Source organism: Aedes albopictus, chromosome 2 (genome assembly GCF_035046485.1).
Source record: "Aedes albopictus strain Foshan chromosome 2, AalbF5, whole genome shotgun sequence".
NCBI classification, from domain to species: domain Eukaryota; kingdom Metazoa; phylum Arthropoda; class Insecta; order Diptera; family Culicidae; genus Aedes; species Aedes albopictus.
Window position 1 is genome coordinate 74,346,227 of NC_085137.1, and position 16,850 is coordinate 74,363,076.

General features: G+C 39.5%; 1 protein-coding gene across 1 annotated transcript in view; it reads left to right on the forward strand.

Annotated features, from left to right (window-relative positions):
* The window catches only part of LOC109432777 (protein phosphatase 1B), a gene marked incomplete at its 5' end in the record, with an annotated part of 66,189 nt that extends 59,471 nt beyond the window's left edge, over positions 1 to 6,718 (forward strand). The window contains 2 exon segments of the mRNA XM_062849956.1: positions 463 to 1,722; positions 3,475 to 6,718. Of these exon segments, the coding sequence (XP_062705940.1) occupies positions 628 to 1,722; positions 3,475 to 3,546 (1,167 nt within the window). The 3' untranslated portion in view covers positions 3,547 to 6,718.
* Positions 6,719 to 16,850: the final 10,132 nt, after the last annotated feature.

Consider the following 16,850-nt stretch of genomic DNA (forward strand, 5'->3'; position numbering starts at 1 on the left):
CAAACTTCAAACGCGATGCGCAAAACGTAGACATAACCGATCGTGCTCAAATTTTGCACACTTATTTGGGTCCTGAAATGGGATCAAAAAAGCTTTGATCTGATGGGATACCATTGATTTTTTCATTTTTCCATATAAACGATGACCCACTCTAATAAATAATACAAAGTAGGATAAAAGGGACGAGCCATGGATTGAACCCAGGACCTTCTGAATATGAATCAGAAGCGGTAGCCACTAGACCACCAAGCTCGTCGCTTCTAATATTGTTTATTACATAATTTTGACCAGTTAGATTCGCCGAACAACTCGCTGTGCGGTGGCGCACGTCGGCCGTGATACGCGCTGATGGCTAGGCACATGGGATTAATTGGGAGCGTTCCTCTTAGCTGCTTATCACAAAATGTTCGACGAAAAAACGTTCTCTTACCGGTATCTTTCCTTTATTTTTCCTTCTTGCAGATTACGCGATTCCCGGTAGGCGAACCGATTTAAGGGAAGGTGTGCGACATTCGTTTCGGGTGACCCACAACCGCCACCAGAATCAATGGTAGTAGCAACTGCAGCGTGAGAGGACTTGAACCGGAATCGTGTCGTTTTGAACTACTCACCACAAGCCACGTCGAGATGGGTGCGTTTCTGGAGAAACCGATGACGGCGAAGCACAACGAGCATGGCGAAGGCAACGGGCTCCGGTACGGGGTAGGATCGATGCAGGGCTGGCGCTGCGAGATGGAAGATGCACACTACGCCAAAACCGGACTAGGGGAAGGGCTGGATGATTGGAACTACTTTGCGGTGTTCGATGGTCACGCGGGACACAAGGTGGCCGATCATTGTGCGAAGAATCTACTGCAGTCGATCGTCCGGACACAGGAATTCAGCAATAACGATATAACAAAAGGTATTCACGCTGGGTTCCTCAAGCTGGATGAATCCATGCGGGACATTCCGGAGTTGGCATCCGGAGCGGACAAATCCGGAACCACCGCGGTGTGTGCGTTCATTTCCAGCCAGAATATCTACGTAGCAAATTGTGGAGACTCGAGGGCAATCCTGTGTCGTAACTGTGCACCGATATTCTCCACTCAGGATCACAAACCGATCCTTCCGGGGGAAAAGCAGCGAATCCAGAACGCCGGCGGATCCGTTATGATCCAAAGGGTAAACGGGAGCCTGGCGGTGTCCCGGGCGCTAGGAGATTACGACTTCAAAAACGCCAAGGAGTTGGGCCAGTGTGAACAGTTGGTGTCGCCGGAACCGGAAATTTTCTGCCAAGACCGGGATCCGGCCGATGAGTTCCTGGTGCTGGCCTGCGACGGCGTGTGGGACGTGATGAGCAACGCCAACCTGTGCCAGTACGTGCACAGCCGAATGCAGATCTCCGAGAGCCTCGAGGACATTGCCAACCAGGTCATCGATACCTGCCTCCACAAGGGAAGTCGCGACAATATGAGCATAATCATCATTGCATTCCCCGGCGCCCCGGTCCCGAACGAGGAAGCCATCAAAAAAGATGAGAAGCTGGAAGCGGCGCTGCACAAGCGGGTCGAGCAAATGATCGCCGAGATGGGTACGAACGTGGAGTACGCTATGATTTTGAAGCGGTTGAGCGAGGAACACATTCCGGACCTGCCGCCGGGCGGAGGGCTCGAGGCCAAGTGTTCCTACGTGTCCAAGGTGTTCAAGGAGCTGTGCCCGAAACTGGCCGACACTTGCGAGGTGGGTAGCTATTGAGGCAGCCGCGGGGGTGGTGCAGGAGGTTTCTGGACAACGCGCTCGGCTGCCGTAGCGCAGCTGGCGAGGTTGAGGCAGGAACAGCGGGGGGAAGCGGACGAGTTTTTAGCGGAAATAACAAATGAGCATATAGATGTTTAAGCAAAAAAAAAGAAACACGGGAAAAGGAGAGCATGAACGTTCCGAGCGTGAGATAGAGAGTGCCAGGTCACAGAGAGTTGTAACGGTTCATTAGAGTTATATATGCATAAATGTAACATTACACACAGGCATAATCAGAGAGTTTTCTGCTATATAAAATAGGTTGTCACGAATTTTCGGTTCACATTTTTATTGCCGGACGTCTTGTAACTGCGAATCATTGTGTATAAACAGTATGTGTGTGTAATTGTAGAACTTGCTCTACCACCACTCGGCTATATATTGTATGTACTGAAGAATAGAACGAAGCGTCGTAAATTATACACATTGATCGAAAACAAAATATCCCAGCTATAACTATTAATTAAACAATAAAAGGTAAATTTGGACGCTTGTGTACGTGATCGATCATTAGGTGATTAGGAGGGGAAGCGAGAAGTGGGATGGAACGATGAAGCGATTTGTTTCAACATGTTGTTTTCAGTTAGTTGTTCAAGATAATAAGAGATCACTATTTAAAGTGAGGAGAACTCCTGCTCGAATTTCTGGTTCAAACATATAGTATTTTCCAGTGAAATCATCCCTGAAGAAGTTACTAGTATAACCCCAAAATGAAATCCTGGAAGGAATTTCAGTGATATTGCGTTTTGAATTCCACTTTATCTCGTTTGTCTCGAGTTCGTCTAAATCCAATGGTGTTCTAAAACAAACATGGGGAGTACATAGATGGTTAATTAAAGAATGATATTTTCTGTAGGAAAATTCCAGAAATTTTAATTGGCGATTAAAAGTTGAGGTTATGTCGTGAAAATTTGGAAGTTTGAAAGGGAAATACCAGTTCCCCATCAGTTTAAACATTATTTTTTTGGTAAATTTATCGATAAAATGATTTTTTCTACCCCGATCCCACATTAAATTTTATCTGAAACGACTCAATCACTAAAATATGAAACGGGATTTCACAAAACTTAACCTCACTTTAGGAGGCCAATTATACCTTCTTTACCTCTCAGAAAATCTTGATAATAGGTACGACTCAGGGAGTCGAAATTATCAACTCGAATGTTGACATTTTTCGGATGACGAACCAAAATGGTGTGCTAGACATATCTACCTGAAGCCTAAATTTCATAGGCACAAATGTGTTGACAATGGATAAATTGCTAAAAAAAATTACGCTTTTCTGATGGGATTTAAACCCACGTCTCCTTTATTCAATAGACATGGTGCGTTAACCTACTCCCCCACAGAACAGGTAACGTTCTGCGGAGGCGAAAGCTAACCAGAATTCAATGTCCACCTAACCCTACGCTCTTCAGATGTGTAGAAATTATTAGAAGAGCGTGAAGTAATTTTTCAGGACATTTTTGACGATCTACATTTTAAGGAGGTACGTCATTTAAAATAAAATAATTTGGGAAACTTGGCGTTTGATAGGCCATACTTCATACCAGAAATTCTACCTTTTGAGAGAATTTGATTGTTTGTTCTAGATCTAGTAAATGTTCTGTTTTTTTTCGGTTTGATTTATCACGTTTAATTGTTGTAGTAATTTCAATTCGGCATAAACTACAATGTTGTGTTATTAAATTGCAGATCGATGCGGTAAATCATCCAAACAACGATGCAGAGGCGCTGATCCCAGAGTTTTTCGAAGAATTAAACTAAATCGATGTATTATGATAATTTATATGCTAACTTTTTGTAAGAAATATATGGTGAAATCGTTCCATTCCATAATCTTTTCAACACTGGAAATATCCCGAAAAAAGAGCAGCCAAAAACCGCCAACAAAATAAGTACGTCATCAACATCATCATCATCATCAGTGTCTGTGTGTGAACAATCTGTAAATCGCGCTCTACAATTGATATGAAGTTGAAGTTGAAGCATCATCAAAACTTTTGGATAAACAAAAAAAAAACGTCGTTGTCGGCTTGTTCATACTAAATGCGAATAACAGAGCAAATAATTGGTCAAATGTTAGAGACAACATTATTATTACTTTTGGGGTAAAATTCAATAAAATGTGCGCGTAAGAAGGTGAAACTAAAAACATTCAAATCATCAAGCAACAATAGCATTCATGGGAAATGTAAGAAGCTTTTTTTGGTAGAAATTGTGTGAAATTTGATGGATTTGATCGTGTTTACTTACATAAAAAAGTAACAAAGAAAGAGGGAAAGGAAACAGAATATATGATGCTGGAATTAAGATTAAATAGAAGCATAATGGTAGCGAGCGGAAACATTCTCACAAAGAGGAATGAAGAAAATACAATTAATTTAAACAAGCGAAAATGTGGTGTCATGTCTTTACAAACGAAGATTGTCCCCCCTTCTACTGCTACAGGGGGATGATCAATGAGGGAATCAGATACTTGTATGGTGATTAGTATGGGGCAAATATCAAATCCTCGCTCCAGTCGACTTTTTAGATCCCATTTAGGTCCCATATGAACTGTGCAAAATTTCAGCGCAATCGGTGAAACTATAATTTAGCGCAAGCGGTTCAAAGTTTTCATAGAATTTACTATGGGAAAAGTTACACTTTCAGATAAAAAATGCCAGAGGGCGTCCCTTGTCTCCTTAATTCAAATCGATCAATGTTTCTTGTAGAAAAATCAATTTTGAAACTTTCCTTCGAAGACCGCAAAACAATTGGATGCTTGTGGAAAAAGTTATTGATTTATTATCGATTAGTGATCTAATGAACGGCTTTTTGTTTTGTTTTATTAGCAGCACTGTAGCTGCTGCCTTGGCTGCTGCAGTTTCTGGGGGTGGTGATGCCTCCCGCCACCCCATGCAACAACGGCAGCAGCAGTGCTGCTGATAAAACAAAATAAAAAGCCGTTCGTTGGGTCACTAATCGATAATAAATCAATAACTTTTTCCACAAGCATCCAATTGTTTTGCGGTCTTCGAAGGAAAGTTTCATAATTGATTTTTCTACAAGAAACATTGATCGATTTGAATTAAGGAGACAAGGGACGGCCTCTGGGATTTTTTATCTGAAAGTGTAACTTTTCCCATAGTAAATCCTATGAAAACTTTGAACCGCTTGCGCTAAATTATAGTTTCACCGATTGCGCTGAAATTTTGTACAGTTCATATGGGACCTAAGTGGGATCTAAAAAGTCGACTGGAGCGAGGATTTATTTTTTCCATACAAGCGTGTACCATACTAATGGTGATCGCAACCAGTTCAGATATCCGCCTGCCATACCTACCCATCTGAAGCTGAAAAAAAAAATCCAAACGTTCATACTCGCGGTTTTGGAATAAATCTCAGGTCTACCTACTGTCACCTGAAAGTTTTATAAAATTGCGTTATGGAAGATACAGTGTATCGGATAGTTGTCTTTGCAGGATTTTCTACCACAGGCGGTCGAATGTTTGTGTTTGAACCAACTCAGCTGAAATTAGAGATCCAGTCTTGGATCCAGTTGTGAGACCACCACCACCCACCACGCACGAAATATATTCCGCGGGCATCTGCGGTTATTGAGTATTCGCCATTGATACACACCGTGTTTTACTGGCGTACAGCAGCTCATAGATTTTACGTTTTTGTTGAACATTCTGATTTAGGGTGCGTTGACTTATCTTCTTGTTTCCTAAACTTCTAAAAGTAGTCCTCGCTTTCTTTATCCATGCACCTACGTGCCGATCTTAGCACCGCCATTTTGAATACCTATCCTTGCCTCAATCGAACGACGACTTGGATGGTTTCAATCAAGACAGGGCTGTTCAGCACTCTGTACAAAAATGCCTCGTACTGTGCTTCAATGAGGCCGGTGATTTTCTTAGGGGTTTTCACGCCTTTGTCGTTTACATGCTCCTCCTACAAGTTCTAAAACTTTTCAATATTTTGGGATCTGGTCGTCCCAATATGTTTTTTTTTTCTACTGTCTGTACTGCCGTGAATCGCATATCAGTCCCATCTATGCTGGATTTCCTATGCAAATGGGACAGATATGCGATTCACGGCAGTGTAGTACTGTGCCACAAATCCATACATAAACGTAACTTTTGATATGACTGTATCTTCCGAACTTTCCACGAACAGATAACCGCTAGAAGTATCTGTTCCTAAGGACGAATATCAAAATGTAGAATTTAGTACCTATGTATTTTCCTTTCGAGATATTTTTCGAACCTTTTGTTGTTAGGTTTAGTTCAGAGTAATGTTACGTAATAGTTTATACCTCGATTTACCTACTTAATGAAATGAAAAAAAAGCAACCGCGCGAGAAGTCTATAGCATTAAAGAGAGAAAGCAAGCAGAAAACAAACCCAGAAACGGTCAAATGTAGCTAAATGAGATTTGAATACCTGATATATGCTTGGGAATAAACCATTATATCGTCTGCATACACTCCATACATATTATAGGAATAATTTGTTCAAACAAGAAACGGGAAATCGTATAGAAATATACCTACACAAAACAGAAAAAAAAACACTACAAAGAAAAAAAGAAATCATCTTGAAGTTGTTCGATTTGAGTGAGATTGAGAAGTCACCTCTCCGAACATTATTGTGCGCGCACGCAGCATCAGACACATCTGATCGAGAGCGCCAAGAACGAGTTGTGGAGCGATCATCGTCCTCTCGGGAGGAACAGAAGGAAAAAAAAAACTTTAAAAACCGTGTAATGGAATATTAATGAATACACTGATTCCCATTCATCCAGTACATACATACAGACAGACAGACAAACGGATAGAGGAGAAACCAACAAAACAATATTGTAAGAATCTGGTATTTATTATTGAAAAGCAAACTTGTAAATGGACAAATTGAACAAAACAAAATAGAGTTGGTGTTTTATTACTAGACTTGGTTGATTTCATTTGTGATGACATTCCTTTACTCCAGACTGGATAGGAAGTGATAGGCAAGAACATGGCCATTTGTCAGCCATTCCATAGAAAAACGATATAGTGCATCTCCGATTGTCGTGAAACATGGTGGGCTTGTACACTCTGAAAAATTTTCACGTCCGATTTACGTGAAAAGATAGGTAGTTTTCGTCCACCATATTTTTCACGTAGCCTTCACCGGAGTTTCAGGTAGCTGGAAATATTTGAGTTTTGCTAATTGACGTGATGAATCAGGTAAATTTGACATAAGTCTACGTATCGTTTACGTGAAATGTAGGTGAGAACTACCGGAATTTAAGGAAAATTTCACGTGAAAATGTGATTAATTCTACATGAAGATCACGTTATTTATGCATGATTTTTGAATGAAAGTAGAGCAACCGTACCAGCTTGCAACGTACATATTTGAAGAGGCAAGAGATTTAAAATCATTACAAAATGCAATGCAGATTTTACCTACCGTTAAATATGTCATTGCATTTTATAGGGATATAAAAACTCATGCCTCCTTAAATACGCTACAAGCTGGTACATACAAATATATAACAATTAAAGGATAAATCTTTCGGTCTTTTGATTTGGACTAATTCATTAATCTACAATTGTAAAACAACAGTATGTTTTATAACTGATCTTCCAAAATTTGATAATTTCAACTAAACTAGATTTGTCGCATAGCCTCCGTAGTCAAGCGATTCCAAACACTCGCTGAACTGGTCCTCCGTCGAGCTTCTCAAATGATGGAAAATAGAAAGTCACAATTCACTACTGCAAATAATAAATCACTATCTATTGTCTTACGCAATTTAATTAGCGTTCAGTCTTTGCAAATTTGTAAACTCTACATCAGCAAGCACTTGAGCAACCAGCTAGCTTTCACACGAACCTATTTCACGGCGCCATATTGATTTTTTTTTCACACCTGAATTTCACGTAACTTTCGTTTCGCGAAAACTTCCAAGTCGGAAGTACACTAATACCAACGCATTGAAACGATTTACGTGAAAACCAGGTGGATTCCCCCAATCAGGATGGTGCACACGACGTAGTTATCGAGTGAAGGTTACTAATGTCACGTACAGTGTATCAAACAATTGTCCGTACAGCAAATTTTTTGTCAAAATAAATTTTCATTCAAATGTTTATAACTTTTTTATACGCCAATAAAAAACGCTGAAATTTTGACTAATCATGAATCATATATTGATGCTTCTTTGGTAAAATTTTGAGCGAGATCGAATAAGTTTTCTGAAAGTTATACAACTTTTAGTAATACTTATAATATTTTTGAACACATTTTTAAAATATTATATCTCAATATGTACTCGATAAAACTTTTTAATTTTTTTTTGTGTTACAGCTTAAACCTAAGGCTTTCATATGCAGCTACCTTTGAGGTTTTATATTCACTACAACAAATATGAAAAATGTGCTTATGTAGTTGACGATATTTAAAAATTACCATATTTTTCACATATAATCTGCCAAACGTTTTCCACCAATAAAAGTGCATTAACTGAACGAAAAATGCATAGGACCTACTCTTCATATGTAGTTTAGTAGGTCCTGTATAAAAAATTACATTAAGAGAGTTTAAAAAAGTTGAAAACACTTGGCACTTTTATTGATCAAAATATGATACATTTCCAAATAATACTCTGAACATGTACAGATTTTTCATTTTTTTTTGTAGTGAATATAAAACCTCAAACGAAGTTACATGTGATAGCCTTAGGTATAAGCTGGAACACAAAAAATATTGAAAAAGTTTCATCGAGTACATATTGAGATATAATGTTTTAAAAATGTGTTCAAAAATCATATAAGTTTTACTAAAAGTTCTATAACTTTCAGAAAACTTATTCGATCTCGCTCAAAATTTTACCAATGGTGTTTCAATATATGCTTTACGATTGGTCAAAGTTTTAGCGTTTTTGATTGACGTATAAAAAAGTTATAAACATTTGAATGAAAAATTATTTTGACCAAAAAATTGCTGTACGGACAATTGTTTGATACACTGTAACTTATGAAGTTTTGAGAATAAGGTTGAGCTACGTGATGTTTCACGTAAATCGGACGTGAAAATTCTTTAGAGTGTAGTTCTTCGGAAATAATTAGACCCGTATGTTTTATTTCGTCATTAGGGTGACCAATTTTAATACAGGGTGGTCCAAAAAATTAAGGTTTTTCAAAACTAAAAATTTTCAAAAAATCGTAACTTTTGAACCAGTTGACCGATTTTAAACTTCTTTGTTTGAAAGCTATTGAAATGTAGTTTTCAGGAAAAATACGTTAAAGGGGCTAAAATGTAAAGAATACTATAAAATATGCATTTGGCATAATGCCATTTGGCATAACGCCGTTTGGCATAATGGTCATTTGGCATAATGGCTATTTGGCATAATACCGTTTGGCATAACACAAAGAACAGCCTTCCTGGTAAGAATGTGCATAATATTCGTTATGCCAAATGGCCATTATGCCAAATGTCCGTTATGCCAAATGGCATTATGCCAAACGGCGTTATGCCAAATGGGGTTGAGCCCTCTAAAATTACTTGAAATTGCAAATTCTCATAAAACTATGCATAGTATTGCTTTTTAAAGTGATTCCTGGTGGATTTGGTATCCATAATATTATAAGGAATCAAAACATAATCAAATTTAAAAAGTGTCTTGTATGGAAAAATTTGACCTTTTATTTTCAACAAATCATGTCTCAAAAACTAAAAAACATACTCTGATTTTTTGATAGGTTACGCCAAATTTCCTGAATTTTCTGATAAAAATATATAACCAGGGACCCCGTAACGTGGGTAGATCACCTTAAAATGGTGCGTTGCGGTGTAAGATCTACCAAATCAAATTTTGATCTTGATATTTACCGTATTTTTAAATATTCCAAGATCAAAGTTTGATGCTCTTTTCCTTGTGTTTTGTAGTATTTGTGTTTCAATGTACTGCTAATTAAAATTTTGTTTCAGCAAGATTCAGGTAAATGTGTCGTACGTGTAGTATCTACCTAATGCTTGTGTGCATAGGATGTCTACCTACATGAAATACTATTCATTACAGTACCTAAATGTCTAGGTATGATTCATTATGTCTACCTAAGGTAGTATTAATACGTGTGGTCATTGGACCCCAAAGCAGAGACTGCACAAGCCTTGGACTTGTCAACATCTTCAATATTCTTCTTTTGAAGGATATAAAAGTACGATATAAATAATATTTTAAAAATATGTAACTGTGGCGAGCGTATCACTAATATGTAGCTTATTTGACGTACGATGTTAATAATATTTTATATTTCAGATTATCAATCGAAGAATATAGTAATTCATCCAAATGCCAACAAGAAGATGAGGAAACCAGGATGAATTGGGCAGACAACTAATTCGAAGCAGTCTAGCAATGGTGTGCCTGAACGTTAACCAAGCATATCCTTTGGAGTTTACCCTTCCACTAACAACACCCAAATTCCCGTGACACCTAGGCCTGAGAGATCGTAGAGTTGTCTACATTTTTCATAGGTGTCCAAAACTAACCATCCTTTCCCATTCCTCAGCAGTCGCAAGGACGTGGCCAGGACAGTGCTCGACCATTGGAGGATTGCGTCAGTCTTGTCTAAGAGTCAGAGATTAGTCCCAAATCTTTGTGCTTTGGTTCGGACGGGAAGGAGGCAACCCTCATAACAGCGGTCTAGGACTGTACCACCTACGAATTTGTGCGACTCGCTTAATGCTAATGCTAATGCTAATGCTAATGCTAAAATATATAACCAGGGTACCTCTTTGGTCCCGAGACCATGAAAACGTGAAAAAAACTAATATATTTGCATATTTTATAGTACTCTTTACATTTTAGCCCCTTTCACGTATTTTTCCTGAAAACTACAATTCAATAGCTTTCAAACAAAAAAAAAGAAGTTTAAAATTGGTCAACTGGTTCAAAAGTTACGATTTTTTGAAAATTTTTAGTTTTGAAAAACCCTAATTTTTTGGACCACCTTATATGAAAATTGGTCACCCTAATGACGAAATAAAAAAATACGAGTCTAATTATTTCCGAAGAACTACAAGCCCACCAAGTTTCACGACAATCGAAGATGCACTATATCGTTTTTCTATGGAATGGCTGTTGTAACACGTTTCAGCAAATTTTCATGTTCTTGGGCTGCAAAATGTTGTGTCGACAAGGAGCGTCCAACATAGCTCTGGTCCTCACAAGTTCCTACCTCTTGCTTCCACGGGCCACTGTTGTGTATCTAACTTCAGCCAGATTTAGGAGGTTCGTCCCAAACTTCAGTTCACCAAAGAGGTGCGGCTCAAACAGCGTCTGTTCTGGCATTCAGTGGCTGAGCATAAAGTGCTTCTCCATGAAAGCTATACTCAAGGTGGCAGCCACACCACGGTGGATAGGGGACCTTAGGCCAACATCCTACTGTTTCCGAAACCCAAAAAAACCGTTACAGAAACAGAAAATAAAAGATTACGAACTGATTCAACGGCAATGACTTTTAGTGCGAAACAACGGACAAGAATTGGAACTTGGAATGTATTAGTCCTAGCCCAGCAGGGTAAACTGGCACAACTAGTCACTGAGGCTTGCCGTATGAAGCTGGAAATCCTAGGACTAAGCAAAGTCCGTATCCTGAACTTCGAAAAACACAGATTGGCGTCGGGTCAAATTCTGTTATACTGTGGCCTACGAGGTGAACACGCTCCTCGCCACCGTGGAGTTGGTTTCCTGCTCAGCGCTCACGGCCACGCAGCGCTCATGAAGTGGGAACCTATTAATGAGAGGATAATTGTAGCCAGATTCAGAACACGGGTTCGAAACCTTACCATGATCCAATGTTACGCGCCAACCGATGCTGCCGAATTGCAAGACGAAGAAAACTTTTACAGTCAACTGAATTCTGTCCTGGACAAGATTGCAAAAGGTTATATCAAGATCCTCATGATCGACTTCAACGCGAAGGTTTGTATTGTTAATGGGGGGATCGCTCTTTCCTCATCGACCAGTACACATAGTGATATGGGTTTCCCGTGATGGCGTCACGGAAAATCAAATCGACCACATCTGCATCAGCCGAAAATGGAGACGGAGCCTCCTTGATGTGCGGAACAAACGTAGCGCCAACATTGCGTCCGACCATCATCTCCCAATCGGCGAGATCCGACTGTGCATTGCCAGGATCCAGCGACAGGAGGAGAAAATCGGGCACCGGTTCAACACACGCCGACTGGAAGACGCTGTGGTAAAAAGGTCCTTCGTCGAGTAACTAGAGAACCATGCTGCGGATATTCCAGCAGGTGGAAGCGTAGAAGATCAATGGATCGCCATCAAGAACGCCTTCATCGCCACCGGCGAGAATAATTTGGATGAGCTACGCACCCGGAAAAAGCAGTGGATCACAGATAATACCTGGGTCCTGGAGGAAGATAGAGGGGCGAAGGAACGCCAAAGCCGCGATAGAGCGAGCGAAAACACGAGAAGCCAAAGCCGTAGCCCGTTAGCGCTATTTGGCTCTCGAGAAGGAAGTAAAACGCTCATGTAGACGGGACAAAAGAGCGTGGGCGCAGTCCCTAGCCGACGAAGATGAGAAAGCCGCAAACACAGGCGACATCCGTCTCCTCTACGATGTTTCACGTCGCCTTAGTGAGACTAAGATGAATGCCACTATGCCCGTGAAAGATACGTCTGGACAGTTACTGACCGACTCGGCTGACCAGTTGAAACGCTTGTTCGAGCACTTTGGAAACCTTTTTCAAGTGTCGGTCACGCCATCAACACCTCAGCATGATCCGCAGCATCAGCGCAGGAGATAGAAACAGCCATCCGCCTGTAGCATGAAATCGAACAGGGCTCCAGGGATCGATCGCATATCAGCTGAGATGCTCAAAGCTGACCCCGTAGTATCCGCACAACAACAATTATTCTGCAGCAAATGGGAAACCGCTACATTTCCGGCCGACTGGATGCAAGTCGTCTTAGTAAAGGTACCCAAAAAGGGTGACCTGACTGTATGCGATAATTAGCGGGGCATCATGTGTTCATTGATTACGAAAAAGCTTTCGATCGTCTTAATCACGGAAACATATGGGAAGCCCTCAGGCGCAACGGTCTCCCTGAGAAAATCATCGGCCTCACTGATGCACAGTCAAGTCAACATGTGCTCGATGAACAAATTGAGATTTGAAATTATGAAAAGAAATCCACGTACTCCGGTGAGACTCGAACTCACGACTCCCAATTCGCTAGACGGGCGCTTCTATTCCTTCAAGCTACGGAGTCACTCGACTATCTCCGTCGCCAGCAGGCCTAGAACTGAACTCGATTCCACAATCGCACATGGTTATCTTCTTTTCACAATCCAAACCCCCTTCGGATGGGATTAGATGAACATCTAACACATTGTCTGTTGTGCACATGTATGTCAAAGCGGGAGAGGAAGTTATTTTTAATTGTCGAGAGCTTCGGGCACTGCCTTCCAATCACTTATTGGTATGGCAATTAGTGTGCAGTCGGAGTTCTAGGCCTGCTGGCGACGGAGATAGTCGAGTGACTCCGTAGCTTGAAGGAATAGAAGCGCCCGTCTAGCGAATTGGGAGTCGTGAGTTCGAGTCTCACCGGAGTACGTGGATTTCTTTTCATAATTTCAAATCTCAATTTGTTCATCGAGCACATGTTCTGTTGTGCACATGGATGTCAAAGCATTTTCAACAGTGTAATTTCCCACATGGCTTGGTCAGCCAAAGCAAAATCAAGAAATTGACATTTGTAAGGTGCTACGGTCACCCTTACCGTATTCGGTCGGCCGAGGACCGACCCGTCGAGAGTCCGACTGCACACTAATTGCCATACCAATAAGTGATTGGAAGGCAGTGCCCGAAGCTCTCGACAATTAAAAAATAACTTCCTCTCCCGCTTTGACATACATGTGCACAACAGACAATGTGTTAGATGTTCATCTAATCCCATCCGAAGGGGGTTTGGATTGTGAAAAGAAGATAACCATGTGCGATTGTGGAATCGAGTTCAGTTCTAGGCCTGCTGGCGACGGAGATAGTCGAGTGACTCCGTAGCTTGAAGGAATAGAAGCGCCCGTCTAGCGAATTGGGAGTCGTGAGTTCGAGTCTCACCGGAGTACGTGGATTTCTTTTCATAATTTCAAATCTCAATTTGTTCATCGAGCACATGTTCTGTTGTGCACATGGATGTCAAAGCATTTTCAACAGTGTAATTGAAAGAATATTTGAAGGGATTTTCAGTCTATTGTAGCTCATAAAAGTATTTCTAATATTTTGTTTTTGTTGAAGTTTTTCATGAAGTTCTTGTATGTACTCATTTATTGAACTTGTGAATAACAATGTTCGGAGAAAACTGGAATGAGGTATCGGGAAAATCCCTTTTTGGTGAAGCTTTACCAGAAGTCCCTGGTAAAACTCATGGTTCAGCAAATTCTCGAGAATTTTGAGTATTCGTAGTTTCTAGTTAAACTACCAATTGAAATTCTCGCGGGAGTTCCAGTGAGTATTCAAAAGCATCCGGAGCAATATAGTTGTATGATTTATGGAAATAAATAATTCCCAAATAATGAATCTGCCTCTACATTTTGGAGGAAATACTTTCTCAAAAACTACTCTTTCAGGAATTCCTGGAGAAATTCTTGACATATCTAACAATGTGATCAGAAATTAAATCTCTGAGAGCTTCATATTGCAATCGCTGGATGAAATAACAGAATGTTAGACGAGTATCAGACAAAATCTAAGAGAGAGAGAGGAGAGAAACCTGCTTGACTTTCTGCAGTAGCCATTTACGGTACCATAACGTTCGCCACTGGTTTTCTATTAAAATATCTAGAAAATGACCATCAAAAATACTACACAAAAGATTTTCCAAGAAATCGTTTCCAAAATTCTTTCACGAGTATTCTTTCCAGATATTCCAGCAAAAGTTCATCCAGAATGTTTTTTTCTGGGCATTCTGTTATTGCCTATTCGTTTCCCAAACAAACTTACCAAGAATTTTTCAGAAGAGTTTTGGAATATTACTAAGAAATCCACTAATAAGAAGTTCGTAAATCCTATAATCATACTGAGAATTTCGACCCCCTCAGGATTATCTTTTTTATTTTTATTTGCTTAAACAACTGCAATTTGTACTAGTTGGTCATCTATGAATTTAAGGAATGTTAAATGAAGATGTCGTAATTTCAATGCCCATCATTGGAGGAATGTTACAGATACGAGACAAACTACACATAACTTATTTTCAAGTTCATATGAATACCATGTTAAATCCAAGGATTTGAAAATATTCAATATTAATTCTCTTAATTTTTTCTTAGTAAGTTACGTTTAATTTTCACTGTAAATCATTCTATTTTAGAATCGGGAAAAATTTCAAAAGCCTATCGGGAAAACCGGGAAAAACTCGGGAATTTTATTTCCCGCTCTGAGTGGCCACCCTGCTTCGCCATCATGTACTTTGTCTTCGACACATTCATGACTAATCCGATTCACCTTTAGTCGGATGTACACTCCCGATCAAAAGTTTGGGGTCACCCCCTCAAAAACATGTCATATTTTTAGCCTAATATCTCCGCCAAATTGCGTTCGATTTCAAAACCTAGGTCTCATTCAAAAGATAATAAGTCAAAGAAACTTTGAACATGATTAAAAAAAAACTTTTTCAAAATATTTTGTGTGTAAACTTAACCCAAAGTTGCCAAATTTTCTAGAAAATGAATATAAACTTACGGTGGTGTCGCTGAAAATTGGGTCGACCAAATTTTAAGATGAGAGCGATAATATAATCCATTTTCTATTAGCTTTCAACTGCTTTTTACAGAACTTACCTAAAAAATCTAGAAAAAAAAAGTTATTAAGTAAATCAACTCTTCATGTCATCGACCAAAAGTTTGGGGTCACCCCTCAATCTGCATCAGCCAAAAGTTTGGGGTCACTTTCGTAAAACGTGAAAAAGTGATTTGGTGATACCTTCGTCATCTATAGTTCAATTTTAATTCTTCTTGGCTCATTTCAAAGATAATTAACTAAACTTACGTTTGATGACTTTAACTTAACGTATTTAACGATTTTTGTATATACAAATGTTATGTAAAGTTAACACATTTCACCACATTTCAAAAAATGAGGCAACTTTACGTTAAGTTTAAGTATGTAAATTTTTACAAATATGTGTGGTTCAATGTCTATGCAGTAAGTATCATTCATTATGTTTCAAATAAGTCAAGAATTAAAATTGAATGAAAGATGACAAAGATATCAATAAATCACTTTTCCGATGTTTTACGATAGTGACCCCAAACTTTTGGTCGATACATCATTTTGAGGGGTGACCCCAAACTTTTGGTCGATGACATCAAGGATTAATTTACTTAATAACTTTTTTTCTAGATTTTTTAGCTAAGTTCTGTAAAAAGCAGTTGAAAACTAATAGAAAATGGGTTATATTACCGCTCTCATCTTAAAATTTGGTCGATCCAATTTCCAGCGACACTGCCGTAAGTTTATATTATTTTTTTAGAAAATTTAGCAACTTTGAGTTAAGATTACATACAAAAATTTTTGAAAAAGTTTCTTTTCAATCATGTTCAAAGTTTCTTTGATTTATTATCTTTTGAATGAGGCCTAGGGTTTTGAAATCGGACGCAAATTGGCGAAGATATGGGCCTAAAAAAATGACATGTTTTTGAGGGGGTGACCCCAAACTTTTGATCGGGAGTGTACGTTTCCGCCATTGTCTCAAATTCACATACTATAATATCAATAGCATCAGCGAAACCAAGCAGTTGAACAGACTTCGTGAAAAGCGTTCCACTTTATCCCCGTTCTCCTTATTACATCTTCTAAGGGGATGTTAAACAGCAAGCACGAAAGACCATCACCTTGCCGTAACCCTACGAGAGATTCGAAGGGACTCGAGAGTATCCCTGATACTCGAACTACGCACATCATTCGATCCATCATCGCCTTGATCAATCGTATCAGTTTATCCGGGAATCCGTATTCGTGCATAATCTGCCATAGCTGTTCTCGATCGATTGTATC